The sequence below is a fragment of the Chroicocephalus ridibundus genome, chromosome 3 (genome assembly GCF_963924245.1).
Source record: "Chroicocephalus ridibundus chromosome 3, bChrRid1.1, whole genome shotgun sequence".
NCBI lineage: Eukaryota > Metazoa > Chordata > Aves > Charadriiformes > Laridae > Chroicocephalus > Chroicocephalus ridibundus.
This window is the reverse complement of record NC_086286.1, coordinates 64,919,711-64,943,455: the sequence shown is the minus strand read 5'-3', so window position 1 is coordinate 64,943,455 and position 23,745 is coordinate 64,919,711. Positions and strand designations below refer to the sequence as shown.

At 43.3% G+C, this 23,745-nt stretch overlaps 1 protein-coding gene and 1 long non-coding RNA gene across 11 annotated transcripts in view; both read right to left on the bottom strand.

Annotated features, from left to right (window-relative positions):
* Positions 1-1,857: 1,857 nt before the first annotated feature.
* LOC134512815 (uncharacterized) lies at positions 1,858-6,646 on the bottom strand. Its single transcript, XR_010070252.1, has 3 exons — positions 6,488-6,646; positions 4,325-4,485; positions 1,858-2,017 (listed from the first exon to the last, which is right to left on the bottom strand). It is a non-coding gene; the product is annotated as an uncharacterized LOC134512815 (long non-coding RNA).
* Positions 6,647-14,452: 7,806 nt separating this feature from the next.
* The window catches only part of NHSL1 (NHS like 1), a 187,896-nt gene continuing 178,603 nt past the window's right edge, over positions 14,453-23,745 (bottom strand). For 8 of the 10 annotated variants that reach the window (XM_063329481.1, XM_063329482.1, XM_063329483.1 and 5 more), the window contains one exon: positions 14,453-21,979. In XM_063329481.1, the coding sequence (XP_063185551.1) occupies positions 21,256-21,979 (724 nt within the window). In that variant the 3' untranslated portion in view covers positions 14,453-21,255. The remainder of the gene's footprint in view (positions 21,980-23,745) is intronic. The other 2 variants (XM_063329490.1, XM_063329491.1) reach the window with 2 other exon arrangements.

Below are 23,745 nucleotides of genomic sequence, written 5' to 3'. Positions count from 1 at the left end.
TCCTCAATTGGATAACCATATCTTCTGCAGAACAGGAAAGGCAGGTGAGTGTGAAGCATAAGGACATTATCCTCTGTAATTGACATGGCATGCTGTTCTCAATGGTATATCTAGTACACCTGGCTACAGCTGATAAATCAATGCCTCAGAAGCATAGATGCCAATGAAGACAGCAAAAACTCCTTGGGAAAAAAAAAAAGTCTCATTAAAAACTCTTGGATATTTAGAGCAGTCTGACAGCAGTGTAAATGTACATTTGCACTTTTGCCAGCTTTCCATTAAAAAGTTAAAAAAAAAATCACAGTGTTTTTCACATTTGTTGACAGCGTGAAAGAATCAAAGTTGTTTATGACTCTGACTCCATCAGTAGTTTTACTTCTGAATATTCACACAAACATAACATCTAGGATAGTTTGTCAGAAAGTAAGAATAAGACAGAAGTAGCAATCAAAAATTTTATATATAGAATTTCAAACAACTCATGCAATTAATACCCTGTTTTGTTCTCCAGTTCTTTCCATATTCGTTTGTTCCTACAAAGTCAGGATGTTGTTTTTTTTTTTTCTTTCAGACATTTCCATCTGTGACAAAATAAATACCTGGAAGCAGAAAAGCATGTAGAGGAAATCCTTTCCAATCATGTCAACTCCATTCGTAGGATTCAAGGTCTGGGGTTTTGTTTGTTTGTTTTGTCCAGGTTCAAACTGAGGGAACTGAATGCATGGGTTTTAGTTCTTGGAGTGCAAATAAACTGAACTCCTTTAGTGGCCTTTCATGCACAGAGCACAGGAAGCAGAGCTGTACTCTTCCTGCCCTACCCCCTAAAGCATCCTAAAGGAAACAAATATGCAAAAGAATGCAAATAACAATGAAAAAACAGTAAGACAGAACATGCCCATCATGAAATAAACCTCTTACAAACTGGCTTTCACTGCCCTTACTTCTCATTCTTCACTTCTCTCATTTAGCTTAATTCTACTTTTATGCCAGCTATATCAAAGGCAACAGAAAGGGAAACTAACTCCATAGACCGACTCACAGCCATAGAGATCAAAACTAAGTATCATGTGTTGTGTTCTGCCCGTAATCATAATATACCTTATTGATATATATGATATATCATAAGGTACCCATGTTTTTCATTATAAAGTGCTTTGCATGAAACCAGTTTCCACTACAGGTTAAACAGACTAATTCAAACATATTTCTACAAACCCATTTCACTGCCTGTAGAGCAACAACGTGCCAGATTATTTAAGCAGAGCCATTTAAAACCCAGTATGTGTTTCAGTTCAGTGGCATTTGTCCCTCCTCTTTTTCTTCCACTTTGGAAAAAATGCATTTGACACCACTCTCAGATGTTAGTATGGCCTCAAGTTTCTTCAGAAAGACTGTACATCTATGTTTTATACAGAAAAATCAACTTGAAGGGAATTAGCTTGCTTATAAACCCTATCTTCAATTAATACTCACTGCCTTTATTGGCAAGTACAGCTTTCCTCTGTTAATGATGAACCTAAACTGTTCTATAAATGGCTAGTTTCTGGTGTAATCCACATATCGACAAAACATTGTGGTAATCACAAACAAGAGAATGCTGCTGTTGTGTGCAATGGAAGGAAAAAGAAAAAAATGCAGATCCACTACCACAATCCACATAGTGTTTGGCTCCAGCAGAAGATCAAAGCAAAGAGAGGACATCAGTACTGAGACGAATGAAGCAAAGTAAGTACACTTCTGAGATCTTCATAGCATCTCTTTTCCAAAGCATTACCAGAAATCATCAACAGGAGAAGGATCATAACTCTACACCAGTGGCTAGCATGGTGTTCCTGACCAAGGCTGGTGAGACAGTCCTTAGACACTGACATCAGCAGGCCTAAGCAGTGGTGCCATGCTCCACCATGAGGTCCTGCACATCTCCCTTGCTTCTGTGCTCCCCTTCAGCAGCCCTGATCCTGCCACTGCCACAAGAAGGACAGGCCGAGTGGTCTCAGGCTGTTACAGCGCAAGATCTCTATTGGAAACAAAATAAAATAATCAAGTTTTAGACCCTCAGAGCATATTTTTATTATAAAAGTAGCAAGCTAACACACTGGTAACATCTAGACCTGCGTGACAGTCGTTACGGTACACTCTCTATAAACCAGGCACTGAGTAAATTCTACTTTCCTTTTCCTGAAAATATGACCTGATATAAACTAGAGCACAATGAAAGAACAGCTGTTTGATATTGCATTTTACGTGTTGCAGGTCAGTGTGTAAGTCAGAAAGCTTATTTTCTAATATATTATGCATAATTTATGCATACCTTATTTTAAATCTAATCTCTAATCAAGATTTTAGAGCTACCAGGCAAGGTATACTATAAGCACAAAATATGTCTGGATACTGTATCCAAGAGCTCCACATGAACAACTTTCTTTAACTAACATCAACTCAAAAAAATTTCACCTCCTTTTAGACCTGTGAAGTAATACAAATATTTTGGCAGCTATCTGGACTCCTTCCAAGCCTGCCCCCCCTGCCGCCTCCAAGCAGCTAACCACACAGTTGTCAGAGACATTTATGATTTTGGTTTGTCCAGTTTTGTTTACTACCAGATTTTCAGTTTTACCTGAGACTGAGACACAATACCAAGTGTATTGATTTCCAATAAATGTATTTTCTATCTTTGTTAGAAGATAAAGACTATCGCTAGAATGGCTTGCGTTTAGAGTGAGTATACCCCCTTGGAAAAGCTGAAGACACTTTTTCTTTTCACAACGACAGTCTGCTTCCCTGGCTCAAGCTGTGCCTGGCGCATCTCCCGCTTCCCCAAAGAGGGGAGCATGGAAAGGGCTTCTCTCCGTGAGGCAGCTTGCCATCTCACCCCTGGAAGAGTTCAAGGCCAGGCTGGATGGGGCTTTGAGCAGTCTGGTCTGCTGGGAAGTGTCCCTGCCCGTGGCAGGGGGATTGGAACTATATGATCTTTAATGTCCCTTCCAGCACAAACCATTCTGTGGTTCTATGATGACGTGTAACATGTGTCTATGACAACATGTCTATGATGACACTGAGAGTCAATCCCCACTTTCTCTAAGACTCAGCTGGTTTGGGTGAATCGGGCACCACCACACCTGGCCACCATTCTGAAGGAGTGGCTGGCTGCCACTGCTGTTGAGCCTGAGGGAATCCCCAGCGACTCCCGTTCGCCCACTCCTGTGCCCCCAGTGCTAGGCCACTCCTTTAATTTAAGGTTTTACGCCTTCATTTAGTAAACTTCCATAAATTACTGTGACTGGACCCAACACTATAAACTCCTTCAACTGGTATTTTTACAGTTAAGGCAGGTCTGAGCCCTAAATTTTGACAAAACACTGAAGCTGTCTGCACCACCGCAGCACCCCTGACAAGCCTCCCGGCCTGATCGAGGGCAGACCCCGCGCACTGCCTGCGCCCAGGGCTTCCACAACGCCTCGGCCGACGGGCAGCCGCACGCCCGGGCGAGCGAGAGGGGAGGCGCTGCCTGACGCCCGTTCAGGCCAGCATGGCGCGGAGAGACGGGCCCGGCGGCAACGGGACTGAACGGGACCGGGCCGGGCTGGGGCCGGCGGCCCCGCTGCGGCTGGACGGGGGCACCCCGCCGTGCCGCCGCCCCGCCCCGTCTCACCAAGCAGCTAATGGCGAGCCAGCCCGGCGCTGCCAGTCCACCAGAGGGGCGGCGCGGCCGCTGCTTGTACATCTTCCCCTCCACGCAATTATTAATCCTCTTAACCGACTTTCTCAGCCCCCAACAGTGCCGCCCGCGGTTGGTGACTGTTGCAGCAAAGGTCCCTACCCCCATGCGTGCCCCGAGCAGCAAAACGGCTGCCGGCGGCTGGCACTTTGGGCTGGCGTGGGATCAACCGCCATTAACGGTGCAAGGGCTTCCGCCTCCCCCCCACCCCAAACGCGGCTTCTGACTGAGGCCGTCAGGAGATGTTTTCCCGTGTTCCTGCAAATTAGAACAAACTGCCGGAGCCACCCAGCGGTTCGAGGGTCACCACGCAGGACGGGAACCCAGCCTGTGTCCCCTGCCCTCACACCATCCCCGGGGTGTCCGTGACTGGCAGGTACCCTCAGGAGATGATCTACCTCAGGAGGTCACAGCGTGAGGGAGGCACAAGGCCTTGCAGGCAGCGAAAGGCCAGCGATGTATATGTAGGACGGGGAGTGCTTTCCCCAGCACTGCGGGGAGAGCTTGGGCACCCCAGCAGTTCCCTAGAAAGGGTCACCAAGTACCTACTGAATCATGCGGTTCGCTGCACAGCCGCAAGTACCGCCCAGCACCAGTTTTCATTACCTTAAATCACTAAGCACAAAGCAGCAGCAATCCAGAGGCAGGTTCACGGATCTGGCTTTGGAGAGGGGAGGGAGTCTGGCTTGCAGAGTCATTAGCAAGGATAGCATCTGCAGCTGTCCAAATTTAATCCACAGCTTTCACACATCTGACCCTTAATCTAGCTGTTGGCGGAATCAAGGGCACAGAAGCAAATTAGTAGTAGTCCTTTCAGTTTAAGGACACGAACTAGAAGAGAAGGCCTTTCTTTAAAGCCACAGTCTGTTCACCAGAGGAAGTTCCCTCTAAACCTACTTTACAGTTTCTTCTTGAAGGCCTCTAAGTATTGCCTCCTCTGGTTCTACTCCTCATACCACTTAGAAAGTTACAACTTAAATACAGGTTGCACTGAAGAACAAATGTCAATAGGACAATTTCTGTAGCATGTAAAGCAACCGGCACCTGCTTTACTACAAGCATTTTGAGAGGATTTCCATGGCTATTTTCCATACTATACAAGGTCTTTCCTCAGCTTTGATGTAGCTCCCTGAACAACATTTTTTTCCTAGCACAGGATTATGAAGGCAAGGATCCTTCCAGCAGAAGGAATGACTACTGTTCTGGGTCACAGTCAATAAAACCACAACGAATATTTAAATGTAGCTTAACACTCTGTACTTACCAAAACACCTGTAACAAACAGCGCCCTGAAAAGCCATGGGAAAGCAAGGTCCAGCTCTGGTCCAGCATTACGGATGTCTTCAGATGCAACTGCCACCTTCATTGAGCTTTTCAAAGCTCATATCAAAACTAACTTCGGGTCTTAATAAGATTTAACCTGTTTTTTGCAGAGCAGTCAAGGATTTCCCAGGATTTAAAGCAATGAACCCTTAAGTAATCATTATGCAGCCAAAATTTAATTTTCTTGGCTACTTTCAATTAGATGCTCCTGCTGCTCTTGACTTCCTTGAGAATTACTTAGCTCCTGCCACCTGGCCTAGCCTTTCCAATCCCACAGGCAGCTGTGGATTTTTCTTGTGCGTATCTGTGAGTAAATTTAACTCTTTCCAGTCCTCAGAGAGGAGAAAACAACTGAGACTAATAAATACCTTCTAGGGGTAGGAACACTCTTTTTGTCAGGTCTGTAAAGTGCTTGGCCCACAGAGAGCTGCCCCCATTCCTAACAGGCTTGCTACAAAACAAACAACGTTCAGACGACCTCCCTTTGGTCACAGTGCCAGGAGCCTACTACATAGCTGAGGAGAAAGGTGTGCTGGGTAGCAAGGTTTCCTCAGGAAACTAGTCTAATGTAATATGAAGAAAGACCCCGTAAATACAATGAGCAGCGTTATTGCAGCGTGCACTGTGCGAGGCAGCAGAGAGTCCAACAAGATGCGAAAAAAGGCATTTGTACTTTGTTGCCTGCAGAACAGTGAAGTTATATTGGATTTTTTTTGTGTGGTATTACTGCCCTCTGTACAGAATTGAAAGAGCAAATGCAGCCTTTGAACAAGTCACCAAGTTAGATGCTTTCTTGAACTCTGTGCTCTTTAGCTGATCTACTGGAGTTTCTATGTGCCATTCAGCTGTTCTTACTTATCTGGTCTTCTAAAGTAATGAAAATACAGATGGTGCCCCTGTGAACCTGGTGTGCATCCACTTTGTGTCCACCTTTGCAGTCTCCTGTTAATTCCAGGGTCATGGAATTAATCTGTTGGATATCTTCGCTGAAGAAACAGCAGAAAAGAGTGTGTCTGCCAGGTGTGGATTAATTTATGCAGTGCTGCCAAGTGGTTTGTGTCCCTATAATTCAGAGGGAATCTCCAGAATAATAAAGTTAGTAAACTAGTACCTACTTTCCTGCATTAGGGAACTGAGTTTTCATTTTCACCAACTAAACCATGCACTGCCTAGGGCCAAAACCTGGTCTGAATTAGCCTGTAATACAGCAAAAGTAATTTTCTTACAATAAGCATTCACTGAGGTGATTCTTATGCAAAACCCCACATTTTTCTTTTTTTTCCTTACAAAGGCCACAATTTCTGTAGATTATATCACATCAGATTACATATTACTTTCTATAATAACACATTTTCCCTACTTGGTTCTGTGAGTTGGCACAGGCAGGCCGCAGGAACAACCGCAAAAACACGGATGAAATGCAAAGAGTACATTAATTTTCATTACCTGGCCAACCGGGGGACCCCAAAGCAGCACCCAGACAAAGGCACACAAGCGGGGATGCAGCCACTGCAGATCTCAGTCCATGCTAGAGGATCACCAAACCTCCTGTTCCTGCCAGTATATCAGGGATTCAAGCTGGCGTGGTTTTCCACCGTGCTTTGATCTTTCTGACAGCAGGGTAGGAACCTCAAGCATGTTCAATAAGGTGCCTCTGAGTCCATCACAGGCCTGTGTTATCTAAGTGCAGGTAGATATCTCAAGCACGCAAGACTAAACAACAATTAGTGTGATACATGTGTTTTTCGACACCTTCAGCTGCGAGTCACTTGAGCGTGTTTACAATCCTCCTCGCCCATCTTCCGTTGTTATCCCATATTCCACCCCCTCGCTCAGGGACCATTTCTGCTAGGGCTGGCGAAGCTGGAGGTGTCCACTTGGGCTTGCAGGGTGTAGGCCAGGGTAATTTACAGAGGTACGTAATAAACACTTAAGAAAAAGGAATAAACATATCCCTACAATAAATGCTTTGACTCAGATGTCCTACCCACCCTCTCAGGGAATTAAACTGCTCAGCCAGCCAGGCACCACCAGTAGATTGTTTCATTTGATGCATTAAGTCCTGGGGATGTTGAATGTCGTCCTCTAGGCTGGCTGATTCATCAGTTATGTTGCTGCAACACACACCTTCAAAATCGGAGCAGGGTTTATGGTGTCAAAGAAGGAGATAGTCCACCACTAATCAATTTTGTAGTGCTCCTTGGCATACAACCATTACCTACTCAGAAAAAATAACAATGAGGAATGTTACTATCAAAAGCACTTAGCATAGTATAATTCTGTGATACAGCTGCTGGGGTTGACGTGCCACTGAAACAAGTGTCAAAAGGTCTGCAGCTGTTAATCCTCCCTCAATACAAAAGGCAGGTGAGTTAGTTACAGTAGAGACTTAACCAAATCTAAGTATTTACATGTTGCTCTTGCAGACAGGTATCCAGGGCATGTGCTTGTAGTACAAGACTACAAAGCATGATGAGCCAGCCTGTGAGAGGGGGGGAAAAGAGGAGTGTCATCTCCTTCCAGTAATACATACGTGTTGCTCCAGTGCCTTCAGCTAATATTACTCCGGGTTTGATAACCTGTCGTGGGGTAATTGCCCACACAGATTGGAGAGCTATGGCTTGTGTTTTTTCAGATTGAGCTTCAATTCGATGTTGGGTTTGCGACAGTAATAACACCGTTCCAATGCTGTCCCCTCTAGATAAGGCACAGGTATTCGTCGAAGAAACCTGAAATGAAAGAACTCGAGAATCTGATATTAATAAAGGATGTAAAATAAGAGAAGTTGGGATATAATATATAGTGGAGCCTTGTAATGTTTTGGACCAAAATCCTACAGGTTTTTTCTGATTTTTCAGCCCACTCATCCGCCTTGATGCCCATGAGATTATATCATCTAGAATTATTACTTCTAATTCAAATGGATATCCTTGCCTAGGAGTGTATAATTGCAAATGCTCAATCAAAGCATTTTTGCAGGCATCAAAGGCTTCTTGTTGTTACTTGGTGTCACAGGCGGAGTGATTAACTTTACTTGTAAAAGAGAAGTAGTGAAATATTTCTTAACATAAAACAGTGATTTAACAAAGTTAGTAGTGAATGTGACAGTGTTTTACGAGATTAGATGCCAGGGTACACTTGATTATTTACTGCATAGAGGCCAGGGTCAGAGAAGCTGTCAGGGAGACCCTCGTGTTGAGTCATGAGGTTCAGAAAGGACCCCCTTGCTTTCTAAACTCCTTCTCAGAGGGGAGTCTAGGTGCAGCTGGATCCAATCCTAGTCCCAGACTTGGTCAATGGTTTATGTCTAAAGGATTATATATGCGCAATCAATCCTTCATACCACTTAGCTAAGATTTCAAAGTTTAGCATGCTATTAGTCACTTACCGAGAATCTGTTGCGGCAAGGAATCTCTCAACTTTGAGAAGTAGAACCTTAAGCGAGCGTCCCCACTCAAGGGGAGATCCCAACATGCGGCCTGCTGCTGTGCAGGAGAGCTCAAAGGGGCTCTTGGGCTGTCTACTATTTATAGGGTAAGATAATTGACCTGTAGTCATATTCGCAAGGAAACAAAATATCTAGGTTCCCACTCCAGACAGTGTTTTGACTATGTTGTCAGCCATCCCCCACAGTTCAAGTGCAACTCATAACAACTCCTGCTGATGGCCACGGCTTGAGCAGGAGCCGGGGGGGGGGGGGGGGGGGGTGAAAGGGGGAAAAGGGGAGAGCACACCACCACACTCCACCCCGTGACTGTAGTCAATTCATCTTACCTTCACAGAGTGGTGGTACGGTCACCTCTTGCCTCTGTGCCATAAATAGTATGCTAATAGTTTGTGCACGTAGAGGTTCAAGGTAAGTAGACAGTAAAGCACTGCTATTTGTTATTTGTTAATTTGTATGTTTTGGGTGGTTGAAGCTGGGTTATTTGTTTGCTCAAGTACCAAACCTTTATATAAAACATAACTGTAAGGAACAAACATATTAAAATTAGAACTAGCAAGATCACAACTGGGTGAAGCATACAATTAAACAGTCCCGTTGCTGTTGGTGACCATCCAAGAAGAATTTCCCATCAATGTTGTTCTCCATCCTTCTTCACTCTTTCAAAGACACAGTGTATCTCTTCTGTATCACGCTGAACAGTAATTAGAGTTTTGTGTCCATTATTTCGGATTTGTTCTAGCAGCTGACACAGGTCATCATGTTGTAGTAGTTCACCGATCTAAGATTCATTCGGATAGGGGTAGGCAACAAATCTTGAATCAATGTATAATTAGATTGTAGCAATTGATAAGACGTAACAGGAGCTGAATAATTGAAGTCACATCCCATAATTTTAGTAAAGTTACAAACACAAACATTTGAATGATTACTTGTATCTACAGTAACATTATCTACGAATATAGTATTATAAAGGGTTCTCATACAAACACATCCTTTTCCAATATATATAGGTACAGGTTCAGGATTTTCATCGAGATGTATTTCAAAATGACAAACATTCTGTGTAGTGGCAAGACAAACATCTTGGGCTTTGATGGTGTTACTCTCACAAATAAATCCTTGTTGTTCTCGTAGAAGGCATGCATTAACATCAACGGTCTGCCATTTGCTCCCATTCCATTGGGCCCACACTCTATGTTGTCATGGACAGAGTATAGTTCCATTGTGATTTAATCCTAGCGCAATGATTGGGTATATGGTGTATACCGAAGCATTGCGTATTGTTAGGACAAAAGCTGTAGCCTTGTTGTTGATGGGGTTATAAGTAAAACTAACTAAATACCACCAGGATTGAAATTCCCTTTCAAATTCAGTTGCATTATCCCAGATTACTTTTCGAATTTCAGTGGGTAAGGTACCTTGGTCCGCTGCCAAACAACTTTCTTCCAAGTTAATTTTTGCAGAGGGCACATTAATATCTCCAGATGTGGGGTAAAAGTTCTCCAGTACCCTAAAAGTCCCAAAAAGGTTTGTAACTGTTTTACTGTGATTGGTACAAGAAATCACTGGACTGTTTGCTGTACCTTATTTGGTATTTCTATAATCTGTCCATGCCAAACTATTCCCCAAAATTTTACAGTAGTACTAGGGCCCTGTATTTTCTTTGGATTAATTGCCCAGCCTTCATCCTGTAAATGCACTTTCAGCAATTTGGCAGCTGCTTCTATTTCTTGTTATGACTCTGCCATAATCAATAGATCATCAATCTGATGGTAAACAGTAACAGTACCTGGCCATAGTGCTTCCTCAGCTGCCATCATTTGGTGGCTAAAGGAGGGACTGTGCTTGTATCCCTGAGGCAATACTTGGAAAGTATATTGCTTTTGTTGCCAGGTAAAGGCAAACTGGTTTTGGCTTTCTGAAGCAATGGCTATTGAAAAGAAAGCATTAGCAAGATCTGTCACCGCCTTCCAGGGTTGTAAGTTTTATTTTTGCTAATTTTTTTCTCTAAGAGTAACCATGTCTGGTACCGTAACTGCAAGTGTGTGTGGGGAGGGGGGTGGGGAGGTGACTTTATGCAATTCTCTATAATCTACAGTCATTCTCAAAGTGCAGTCTGGTTTTTGAACAGGCCAAATAGGATTATTAAAAAGCAGTCATGGTTTCCTTAATGATTCCCACTTGTTGAAGTGCCTGAATGTTTTGAGTAATTTCCTCCTCCCCCCCGAATACGATATTGCTTTACATTTACCACCTTGCCAGGCACAGGCAGCACAACGGGATCCCACTTTGGGAATCCACAGTGGTAGATCAAATAGTGAATCCCGCTTGTGAAGTCCCGAAGCAGAAGTGACCATTTAAAGTTTCAACTGTTCATCCTGCCAGCACAGCAATACCCAAAATCTATCCTTTTATCGTGGCAATTGACACTGTCGTGATAAATGGAGTGGCATTTCCTAATGTTAAGGTAACCTTAGCTTGGGCCGCAGGGGTTGGATTTCCCCTTAATCCACAGAACTGTGATGTGGTTTCTTTATTATTAATATTACTATGTAATACAGTAACCTCAGCTAACACGTGTAAAATCCCCCCAGATCCCCTTTACAGTTAAAGGAACATAGGGCTGTCAGTCCCCCTCGTGGTAAGAGGCTACAATGGCAGCAGTTTTGGGGGGACCTGCCAAACCTTCATTTCTGCTGTTTTGGCATTTGCCAGGCGGCCGGCAGGATGGAGGGGGGCCGCGGAGTTGGCGGTGGGGCCGGGGGCAGTTGGTTTTTTTGCGTAGGTGCTAATTTTTGCCATCGGCGAAACGTTTCTGATGTTGTGATCCCATTTATTTCTGATCGTGGGACACCGGCTTGTAAAAGATCATTCCACATTTGTTTCCTTGTCACCTGTGACATACCCCTTTTGGTTTTGCTGGCTTTCCTTGATCCAACACCCACACAGATGGTTCCAAAGCTACAGCCCCAATTTCACTCAAGATATTTGCTAGGGCGCCTGCATTACTAGTAACATTTATGACTGCTGGTGTAATCAAGGGTGCTAGCGAGGCAGGCGCTCCTCTCAAAAGTCGCATTTTCATAACTCTCGTTACTGTTACCCTGTCTGGATTGGATCCCATAATCAACGCATGAGCCATCCCCATCTGCCGCACTAAATGAATACCCTCCTCTGTTGTAGACCATTTTCCGAGGAACAACACTAATTCGACAGGTTTGGCATATGCTGTTAAAACTGCTGCACACAACCATTGATACAGCATAGATGCAATAATATCTTGCCCATCAGGATCTCTGATATTTTGCAACTGAACATATCCTCGTTGTATCTGATCATCATGGGTTATAGGGCTTAATAGATCTTTTTCACTCGCTGATAAATGGAGAGATGCAGCTCCAGTATCCCAAGCTCGCAAAATCCATGCCAGTATGTCTTCCCCACTCTTTTGCTGAAAGAACTCTGAAAATTCCCTTAACTCTTTCAGAGTGTAAGTAGGCGTGACTTGCCCTCCCCCATCCGCTTGTTCCTGCTGCCTCTGCACTTGGATGGCGGGTCCTGCCTCTACCACCTCCCTGCCCCCTAAATCCAACTTGAACTCAACCTCAGAGTCTGAGGATTCACTCCAGATATTTCCATCCTATTCCTCAGGATCCCACGAAGGTTTTGTGGTGAGAGCACGAACGTGGGCAATCAAAACCTTACTTTTTCCATACCTGTCCCTTCGTGTATTAGCAATACGCACTACCAAACACTCTGCCTGAGTAGTAATCACTCTTTCCGTGATCGCCTTTGCATCTTGTAAAGTCCTGACTTCCTTTTCCAGTTCTCTCATTTTACTCCATAATGCTATAACTTCACGATCAAGAGCTCTAAGCCCGGTAACTAATAACCATCCCAATCTCCCTGCTAACATGCGAGAGGACTCTGATGCCGCTTCCCATGGCAACTCACACGTAGCCATTTCAATTGTCTGGGGGGTAACCATTGCCCCGTCATCTATTTCAGGCCATGCCTCTGGTGGTGCCCATGTAGCCAGGAAAGTGGCCACGGGGGTCCAGCGCTCAGTACTGGGCCATCCCAGAATACGGAAAGTCACCGTTGTGCCCTTTCCAGTCCCCAGCTTTTTTGCCAGCCAGGGCATGGCTGTTCCTCAGTCCTGTCGACTACCCCAAAATGTGTGAGCCAGCACAGGCAGGACACGGGAACGACCACAAAACCGTGGATGAAATGCAAAGAGTAAATTGATTTTTGTTACCTGGCTAAGTGGGGGATCTCGCAAGCAGCACCGGGGCAGAGGCACACAAGCCGGGACGCAGGCACCGTGGAGTTCGGTCCATGCTAGAGGATCGCCGAACCTGCTGTTTTCACTCGTGTTATCAGGGATTCACGCAGGCGTAGTTTACCACCGTGCTTTGATCTTTCCGACAGCAGGGCAGGAATCTCAAGCATGTCTGATAGGGTGCCTCTGAGTCCATCACAGGCCTGTGTTATCTAAACACAGATGTCCTACTTGTCAAGCACACAAGGCTAAACAACAATCAGTGAGATATATGTGTTTTTCTACAATGCAGGTGCAGGTCACTTGCGTGTGTTTATAATCCTCCTCCTCAGTCTTCCATTATTATCCTACATTGGGTGTTCATATATCACAATAAAAGCAGTGCCAACAGAAGCTGGGGAGGAGAGGAAAAAACTCGAGTACTTTGCAAACGTGAAGGAAACAAACTGAATTCCAGATTCCGGTGTCTTCTCAGAGTTAGAGACTGCTGAAAAGTGCAATTGAAGACTACCAGGATCTTTTCTGTTGTTTTCAGTGTTCCCAATTAGACCCTTTTTGATGGAATTCTGCTTTTCCAGGTAGCGCCTCTCAGGACATCAAGTTCTTGAGAAGTGCAAATCAAGATGTGTGGCCACTTATCTTACCAGTTTGTTCATTGAAAGGCTGTTTAATAATGCGCCGTCTTTTGTCCCAGGGCCACCTCTCTTCACAGATATTTAGGAAACCCAGACATTTGCAGGTGAAGTGAGCACAGTAAAATAGAATGTAGGCAATAATAATAAAATAGACTGTAGACCTTCCAAGGTGTAGGCTAACAGGCTGTAGGAGAGGCTCCCGCACTCTGGCCACAAACCACAACTTGATGTTGGGTGCTGGTGGCAGAGACATCTCCCACCATGCATTTAAGTGCACGCTGTGAGCGCTCATCCATATTGTTATTGCTAAAATGGTGCCACCGCTATCCGTAGCTGTTTTGCTGTCCTTTTGTGAGTGCGAGGGCAAGGCAGGTGGCTAAGGACACAGAGCAAAGTTTCCAGTCTGTGGGAACTGGGTGTGAAACGGGATGGTGGGTGAGAGCTTGGAGGTCAGGGTCAGTCTCCGGAGTTCTGCTGGAGGAGAATGAAAAGGCGGCATCTGGGATTGTGGTTAAGGAAAGCAGGCATTCTAAGAGAAGGGAAAGGTAGAGAAAGAAATGCCAAGCATCAAAGGGTTGTCGGACAGTGTTATTGCAGGTGAGAGAAAGGTAGGTGCAGGCAATGCTCCTCTGAACCCACAGTCTAGCAAACTAAGAGGTTTCAGCTGTCTGTAATAACTGAAGAGCCCACAAGGCCAGAGGCCCCCATGCTGCCATGTATGCACGTGGACTGGCACAGAGGCAGGAGCTGCTGCCACTGACAGTATTTTCCCAGACAGATGAACTTTGGAAGCTCACGGTCTACAGACTAGGGCATAACGGGCAGTCAAGCTTAGACTCCCTTCGTATTTATTATTCTTGGCAGGCCTTTTGGATGATATACCGTTATCACCATGAAGTCTTGATGCCAGCAAGATGTTCGAAGCAGGACGAGGAAATAGCTGTTGAAAGAATACTGCTAAGGCAGTCCACGTAAATTAATAGAAGACGTGAGCTATAGCGCATCCAAAGAAGTAAAAGTCTGACAAACAAGAGCAACAACCAGAATGACTTTTGAAAAAGGCAGTTTCAGTTTATTATCAAGATACTTTTTTCCCTCTTTTTGCAGCAAGTATTTTAGATAACTTCTAACACGGACTAACAGTTTCTCTTCTAAGAGGTTACTAAAATTTTCCAGACACGGGTGATCATTTGAGACAGAGCATGTTCATGGCACAAAGTAATTTTTGAGATTCTTTGTTCCCAAAATCAAACCTGAGTCTACAGAGGTTATGACATCATGCATGAAACTCATCCCATGTATTAGATGACCAATTTGTTGCAGCTTCAGAGCTGCACTTTAGAAAAAGCTTTTATTTTACACAGTCTTGCTTGCTTGGGGTTGTACTTAACAGTCTAGAAACAAAGTAGTGCTGGTGATTTTTTTAAACTCACAAAAATAACGTGTCAACTGCTTTTCATATCCCCACATGTCACAAGCTTCAATTCTGACAAATTCTGCAAAAAGCTGCATCGGTAAATGAAGAAAAACAGTCTTAACAACGTTCCATGTTAAAATATTACATTGAGGTACACTTCCCCCCCCTCCCCCCGTGCATCACATCACAGAGCCCTTTCTGTAGAATTTAAGTTTGGTTGATCCTGGATAACAGACTTTTGCCCTAAAAGATCAAGTGTGCTGCCTATGGGAAAATGCCAGTCTCATCTGGGATCGCTGGCGGTTTGGTGCTGCATGTCATGGCCGTGGCTTGCCAGTGGCTCTGAGCTACCCCACAGCCACACTTTGACTTCTGTGCAACTGTATGACCTCTGCTGCCACCCACATCCTCCCTGGGGCACACGTTTTTGTTGTCTTAGGATCTCCTTTATGAAACGTACTTTTGCTTTATATTGTTAGGACTCTGTAAAAATATTCAAGACATTATCCCTCCCTAGCTTGTGACTGCTGTACCGACTATATAAATCTGGGCTTTGCTCTGGTTTTTTTACTCCTTTTGACTACCCTGCAGCTGGCACAGTACTTTACAACAGTCACCGTTTTTCAGGCAGTGCATTACAACATCCCAGTCGAGGAGAGGAGGACGGGACTGTCTTTCAGACTCCACTAGGGCAGCTTCTCAACTGAATGCTGTTGGGCACTGTAATGCTCTTTCCCCACTTTTAAACTGGCCGAGAAATCAGTTCACTTTTCGCAAATGAAATTACTAGCTGAGTTTCTGACACTCTTTCCACACTGGGTTGCAATAGAACGGACACACAAATTCCTGCCTTCAGGAGCTTACAATATATATTTGACTGACTTTTAAAGAAGATACTACTTTACTACCGAGATGTACAAGAACATGGGAGTTAAGCAATTCTTAAATACTGCCACTTCTTCAGATAGCAGATAGGACATCTTGTTTGTTTTCAGATTTTATCTAATTATTTTTTGTAATTTGTTTTTTTTTTGACAAATTAGTTTTTACCATCTAAACACAGAACTTAAGTTTTTACTATTTTTTTCCAAGTGGTAGGGAATATGCAGGAACTTCTGCAACCTACATGGCCTCACAGATTTTTACTATTTTTCTTCCTTCAGTAGCTAAAATTTCTGGGTTTATACCAAAGGCTGGTGCACAAATAAACAGTATACTACAGACAGAAGCAACTCGTGTACATTGGGACTGGCCTTTCTCTCTTCTGTATATACCCCCCCATATGTATATGCACACGCATTTGGATTCACTATTAAGAGACACTTTCCTGCTAAAAATCAATGATATTTTGCATTTGCACTGTTGGGAGAAGAACTGATTGGCCCTTAAAAGGTTTGTTGTGCATTATGTGAAAGAACCTAACTGCAAAGACCTAAATTTGCAACATAAAATGTACCTATTCTGCTGGGGAAGCACTATCAAGGCTTTTATCCAGCCTTTCAGATCAATATATGACAGAGCACTTTTTATCAAACATCTCTATATTTTATTCTGTTGAGTATTTATTAATTCACACCAGTATAACCACAGTCATGATCAAGTACTAATTACCTGCAAGATTCTAATGCTGCATTCTGATTTAAAGTTGGTAACACCTCTGTAGATCCAACAAAATTATCAGGTTTATGTCAGAGACTTTTCTAGTCTTAACCATGAGAGAAATAAACTACTGAAAGTTATTCAGAAAATAAAGTACAAGGGGGAACTCAGAAAGCTAATATAATGTACTTTGTACATGATATAGATAATGTAATTTGTAGCTTTGTGTTCGTTTTTTGTGAGTACTGAAGTTATTTTAAACAAAATAGATAAAAGGATTCCTCGTTGCCACTGTAAATTTTTTTAACACTTAGTTGTTGATATCCATCCTTTTAATCTTCTCTTACAGAAGCAAACAACGCATCATTTTGAACTGCTTAAATGTACTACAGCAACAGCTTTGTTGGAGCAGTGACTGCTGCTATAGATGGCTTTTCCCAAACTTTGTGGGATCCAAGCAATACCTGACAAGATAGATTTGCTTGCAATATTAAGAAGACATTTATCCTCGTGCTGCATGCACAAGTGGCCTCCCTTGGCTCCACTGAAGGTTTAGCTAGTTACCAGAACACAGGTGTCTGGGGAACTGTAGCCAGTCCAGAGGAATCCCTGGATGCAGGGTTTTTGGTAGAAATTGGGCAGGATGAATCTGAGCTTTAATCTTCCTGATCCCATGTTCTTTCCAGATTTCAGGCACGGCTTTTCTCTACGGAACCCTTCCAAGAGTTGTGCTCCAGCCTGTAGCCACCTGCCCAGTGTTGCCTGAAGGATCCTAGAGCATTCATCACTTCAGCCTATTATCACTTCTCTAAGCTCACAGAATTTTGCTCTTTTTCCTAAGACTTTTTTTTTTCCATGTTTGACCGACTTGGGGCTTCTATACCCTTTGAATTGTGAAGAAACACATTGCCTAGAATTTTTCTTTCCCCTTGGTGTGACTATCCCATTGTTCCTTTGCCTTTACCTCTTTTCTGAACTTGCTGAAGCTTCTTTATTTTCAAGAATCTGCATTAGCCTGCCCACCTCATACCACACTGTCGCTCTGTGCATTCACTGTACTTCTCAGTAATCTCCCTGCTTCACCTTTTCTGCCATTATTTTGTTCCTTCTTTCAGGCCGAGCCTTATGCATGAACCAGCACCCAGTCCTGGTTCCCTCAAAACCCCGTCTTCATCAAATCCACTTCTTTCCCAATTCTTTTAACTGATTTCCAGTAACCTTCCAAACCTCCTCTCACCAAGCTATTGCTCCTTGCATAACCATTTAAATTAAGATAATGCATTCTCCTCTCTCCAGTATATAAACACTGAAGCCTTGTAAATGCCTTAAGAAAATTAACTCAATGCCAGCCGAAACCAGGACAGGGGGACTGGGGCCGCCTACATCTGAGAGCAGTAAGAACGAACGCTGAACATAAAACAAAGGAAGCACAGAATGAGTTATTGCAGAGCAAACTTTAGGAAGAGGTTGAAGCCGAAAACCATTCCCAATAAAAGGAAACCCAGAAATTATTCTCATATTTAGCTTAAATAAAAATTCTTGGTTTAGAGGCAAACTGTAAACCAACTGTAAACTGTAACAGTATGATTCATTAAGAATGAAGATGACAACAGTCTCCTTTTTCTCTCCATCGTGGCCAAAGTTTGCGTATTTTTCTTCCTCTCCTACTGCTCTGGATGTCTTTAGCAGAGGTTTGCTGAACTTAATTTTTACTTGTTGACCAATAAAGCCACAATTGCAAAACCTCCCTATGGAGGATGCTTATAATAGAAGAAAGCAACTTTGAAAGTTGGACATGTGACAGAAAATTAAGCATGTTTTCCTCAGCATAATTACATACACACCAAAGTTGTTGCCAGTACAGAAAACACAGCCTAAAGCTGTCATGGGCTTAAGGTTTTGCAGTGGAAACTTGGGCCAAGGACTGTATTGCTGAGAAAACTTCGCTATTAACCAATTCTGCATGCTGCTACAGAAGATGATGGCAAGGGGGAGATGATACGGTGATATCTCCACACCAGTTGCCTAAATAAATATCATTAGAAGCACTATTAAACATATTTCAGCACACTTAACATCTTTCACTACATCTTATACTGTGTAAAATGTAGTCGCCCAGCAACATGAGTAGGGCTACATAAACGCTGCCGGCTGCACACTAGCCAAAACCTGAGCCTCGACCCAAACTCACCTTACACCAGATGTGGGTTTTAGTTGAGCACGAAGGCTACACCTGTGGCGAGAGAAGAAGATCAAGCCCGTGCTACCTTTCAGTTTGATCTCACCTACCTGCATTGACAAGATGGTGCACATATAAGCCGGGACTTCCCAGAGAGTTCCCCATGGTGCCTATAAAAACAACCGGGAGCAACAGCTGGCCAGCATCAGGGAAACAAGCTGGGCCAGGCTCCCTCCTACAGGCACTCCATGCAAAATGCTGCAAAGTACTGCAAAGTTGCAGACACCAGAACTGTAATTTTCTCCAACGCTGCAATTTCTCACTGAGATGATTTCCCCATTTGTAAACAATAAAACAAAGCCTGAGGATTTTCCTGTCAGGATGGTGGTATGAGGACTAGTTAGCATTTACACACAGCTTGGAAAGGGAAAATACCTGCTGTGAGAAGGACGCAGCGCTCTGTGTTTCATGTGATCAGCTCTCTGGGAGAAACACCAAAGCAACACTCATGAGATGTTTAACAGCTGCAGAATGTTTTGCACCATCTCTTTGCAACAATATTCAGTTCATATCAGTATTAATAATATCTGAAACAATCTATCCAATTAGGTTTTCATTTAACTGAAAACATCCAATGGTTCTTTAAATATATGTAGCATGCAAAAATGGTAGAAAGTTTGTTGTGCACCAGTTAATCCCACCCTTGTTCCAGTGAGCGCAGCGGGATGCACCTTCTCTGCTTCATTTCACTTCTCACTCTGCTTATAATCTGGTTCTCCAAGAATTTTAGTTTTCTGGGACAGGTGGCAAGTAAGAGAGAAGTAGTAGAAACACTCCCAAATGATAGTGGAAAAAGCTTAGGATTATTTCAGTTTTTTTAGTCTCAGCGTTGAGATGCCAAAATGGGATGGATTATGTAAGTAGGCTTTAGCTGTCTCTAAAGTCAGTTAGTAAATTTTGTAATGAAAACTGGAGATTAGTAGCTGGATGCATGGTTTATGGCATTCAGTGGGTTGCCATACGCTGCAGGACACATCTTTTGAAGGAGATTTTAATCAACTCAAAAGACAATATGGCAACTGGCAGCCTTTTTCTTTATTGAAGCAAAGTCACAGCATTTTCATCACTATTCCCCTCTTGTGAAGGGAAGAGTTAAACAAAGGCCCCTGAAATTTACATTACTAACAAGTAAAGGATTGAAGAAAGAGATTACAAGCATATTTCTCTAAAATAAATAATCTACAAAGAGTGCTTTTTCTTCTTGAAAGCAATCTAAAAATGTATAAATTCTAAGGTAGGGAGATCAAAAGATATTTTAACAACTTTCAATATTTACAAACAATACAAAAACTGCGCACGCCATCAAATGATGCAAAATTCTTCTTAAAAATGAAAAGCTTCATTCCTACTAAGAACCAAAAACTCCAGCCAATATTTAAGTTTTAATTAGTGGTCTTCTTTACAATTGGAAAACCGTTAAATGTTTTTATTATCTGTAAAATATACAGTAAAAACGAACCTCACTAAATTATTAAGGTTAAAAAAGAAGAGAAATACTGCAGGCAAATCAAAAAGGAAAAGTAACTGTAACTTATTCTTTGGTAACCAAAAGTTAGCAAGTATCTGTATTTCAAGTGATGAAAAGTAATAATCTTCCCATTTTGACAAACGGAAGAAAGACTTCTGGCAAAACACAACTCCCAAGTTTCATTTTGGAAAGACAGGCTCCACCCACAGCTCTGTAGTGCAAGTTCTCAAAGTCAAACTTTGCTTTCTAATTCAAAAACGTAACCCTTCCGCACTCTGGCAGTACACTGCTTCATTCCTCTCCCACTTCTCTGTTGTCTGCTCGCATCCTCCGCGCACATCCAGTTGCTCCAGTTCTCCAAGGGAATACTCTGCTCAAGGAAGCGGTTCACTTGGAAACGAGTGTTTCATCAAGCGTGCGTGTGTGGCTGCACAGCAGCTAGTAGTGTGGTATAAAACTCGGCTCCCTTTTCCACGTGAACTACGTATTTCATTTTCCCTCAGGAAAAAAAAAAAATGAAAAGAAAAAGTACCCTGGACCAATTCATAACCTGGTGGCCTAATCGCTTCAGCGGGACACGCTTCTTCGAACACTGGGGCATACCCCAGTAATAAGCCATGTAACCCCAGCACCAACCCCACTAACCTTCTCGTAGGTGAACACACCTCATCGTGCCTCTCTCTGCTTAACGAATGCACTACGCTGCACCACTACAACGCTTTTGAAGCAAACGCCCAGCTTGTACCACAGGAGCCTTCCCATTCCTCTTTGTCAGGCTTATTCCTAAATTCCGCTTGCACAATTGCAGTCTCAAGAAAAAGAAAAAACTTCACACCCCTACAGGCTCTGAGAAAACTCCCCCCTCCCCCAAGAGGACTCCTAAGGCTTTACACAAAAAAATGCAACTGTTAACTTTCTTTAAGCCACAGACCACTCATTCAAAGCAAGTCCTCCCCACCCCAACCCATCCATGCAGAACTATCATTGCTTCAGCATTTAAACACACACATGCAGTTCATGGAATAAATGCTCAGCAAAGTGAACTTGTCCTGGTCTGGGCTTTCTTCTGGAATCTAGTCCTCTGTCATTTTCTAGACTAATATCCAATGCCTTTTGTCACTGCCTTTTAACTTTCTTCAGCTGAAGGGCTTAGATACTTCCTTGAAGTACCTGGTTGAATCATTAAGTCTAGATGGGTTGGATCCAAGGTCTCCTTGCAGCCTGCCTCCTCAGCATACGGAAAGTCACTCATGTCCATTTCATCGCTGTTAAACATATCAAGCTGCCTCTCTTGCTGCTCTTCCGAAGTCCTTCGGACCCTGCCCTCTGACTGTTCCACCACTTCCCCATCTCCTTCACTAATGACGGTCATGGGGCTGCTCTGGATGCGGTTGCGGACATTGTACTTGCTGCTGGCAGCAGAGGGTGGCGTTCGTGACCGTCCGTACCTAGTGCCAGAGAAGGACATGCTCCTTGGCATCAGGCCCTCGCTCTTGGCCCACTCTTCCTGGGCCCGTTTGCTCTTGCTGGGTGAGCAGCTGGCAGGGCTGTCAGAAAGGTCAGGGGAGGCATCCGTCTTTGTCCGGTGGAACCGCGGGTCCGTGTTCTTCAACATCTCTGCCGCAGACATGCGGGAACTGGTGTCACAGCGGCTCCCTTTCTTCAGCAGCAGGGCTTTGAAGTTGTCGTTGCTGGTGCTGCTCTTGCGAACGCTTCTCTGAATCGATCCGGCTTGTTTGAGGGCAGCTAAGGTTGGGGAAGCACCAGTGGGAGTTACGGGGGGCGATGGAGAATGGTTGCGGGTACGGTCGTCTTCAGAATCTTTACGGCCAAGGACTTTCCTTTTGGATCTGAGTTTGAAAAACAACAAAAAAAAGGACCAAACAAAAAAATGAAACTTTTCACCTCCCCTAATTAAACTCAGCTTAGAGGGATGACAATGAATTAAGCTAAAGCAGAGAGAGAGATAAGGGAGAAGTAATCTAAATCTAAAGCATAAGTAAGAACACAACCAAAACTGTATAGGCATTAATGCAGGTATTGGAGGTATAAGCTGAGTTTATTGTTCTTTTTCTGCAAATCTGGAACGATGAAACTGCTAAAACCGGCAATACTTATGTCCAAAACACTTTAGCGAATTTAGTGAATCAAGTTTTCTGGAGTCAGTATTCAACTGCTAAGACTAATGCATTATAAAGATTATACTCAATGCCATTTGTCTGTTAGTTTGGCGATTTGATTAAAAACGCCATCTGGAATATAATGTTTTGTTTTGTTCTACTATTTCATTTGATGTTCTCTGGAGAATTAGAAGTGTCGTTTAGTGCACTTGCCTTTAGAAAAGGATATTGCAACGCACTGCTGCTGAAGTTAAGATGAAGCAAAGGGAGCCACATGTAACCATTCTGGATTAACTGTTTTTTTTAAAAAAAATCCCCCCAAACATTAAATGAATAGGGGGAAATGAGTTTTCCAGCTTCTATTAAGATGCACAGACAAAATTTACAGTTCTGTTGGTGCTCTGTCATTGCAACTCTTTGACTAAATGAAGGAGAGACCAACTTCCTGACATTAAAGTTACCTTTCCAAATGAAAGGGCAGAGTGTTTTTTAATTTAAATCCAAAGTGCAGGGGTAACAAGAACAAAATTAAGAAACAATCATGGAACTGGGAATAAGTGGAAACTGGACTTCTATTGCCCCATTTTCACATTATTAGAAATCCTAAAGAAAGGAATGTATTACGTGTCTGGTATCTGTAGCAAAGTTGATTTGCTTCTTTGCAGGCTGAGCAAGAATTAATTAAAAGAGATTATATAGAGGCTAATTTTACACATGCTATTTTGGCCAAGGGTTAAAACAAGTCAGCAGACTTGTTACAAACACAAGATTATCATTCTATAATTCCATATTAATTTTTATGAAGCATGCGTTCAATACAGACCGTTCCTCTTGTATAACAGGTTTCTACTTAACGTACTTTAGCTGTACTTTCTTAAAGGCCTTGAGATTTTGCCACGGCAAGCTCAAATGTCTTTATGCATTGCAGCCTACTGCTAATTAAAAAAACCCAGAAAACAAAGCAGCAGCATCCATCAACTGAGTAGGCGGCAGCAACGGACGTTGCCACAAGTTCTGCCAATACTTTGGAGCGATCCTGTCTCTCTTAAGTGGTGAAGTTTATGCATGTATCGCTTACGATACTCCCCATAGGCAGCTGTAACAGCTGTTATTTTCAGCTGCTGCTGCCTCTACCTGCCTTTCTGGAAGGAGATTGCAATACCAACATCCATTCGGCCTGAGGATGAACGAACACCACAAGATATCAGAGGGATAAAATTATGATTTCAGCAGTGGCAAACCTAAGAACCTTGTCTAGATTTAACTGTGTGTCAGCACCACAGGCAGCAAGTGAATTTGGTGCTTGGATGCTCTGCCAGTCTGTATGCGAGCATGCGCGTGCGTTAGCTACAGGTAAATGATTTCCCTTCGTGAGGGTTTTGGGTGCCCATGGGTATCTTTAAACACTGCAATGCTGGGGTTGTACTGCTGCCAAAACCCAAATGAAATTCCAAATAAACACAAAGCAAAATTCAATTGCAAAGATCTGCAGGGAA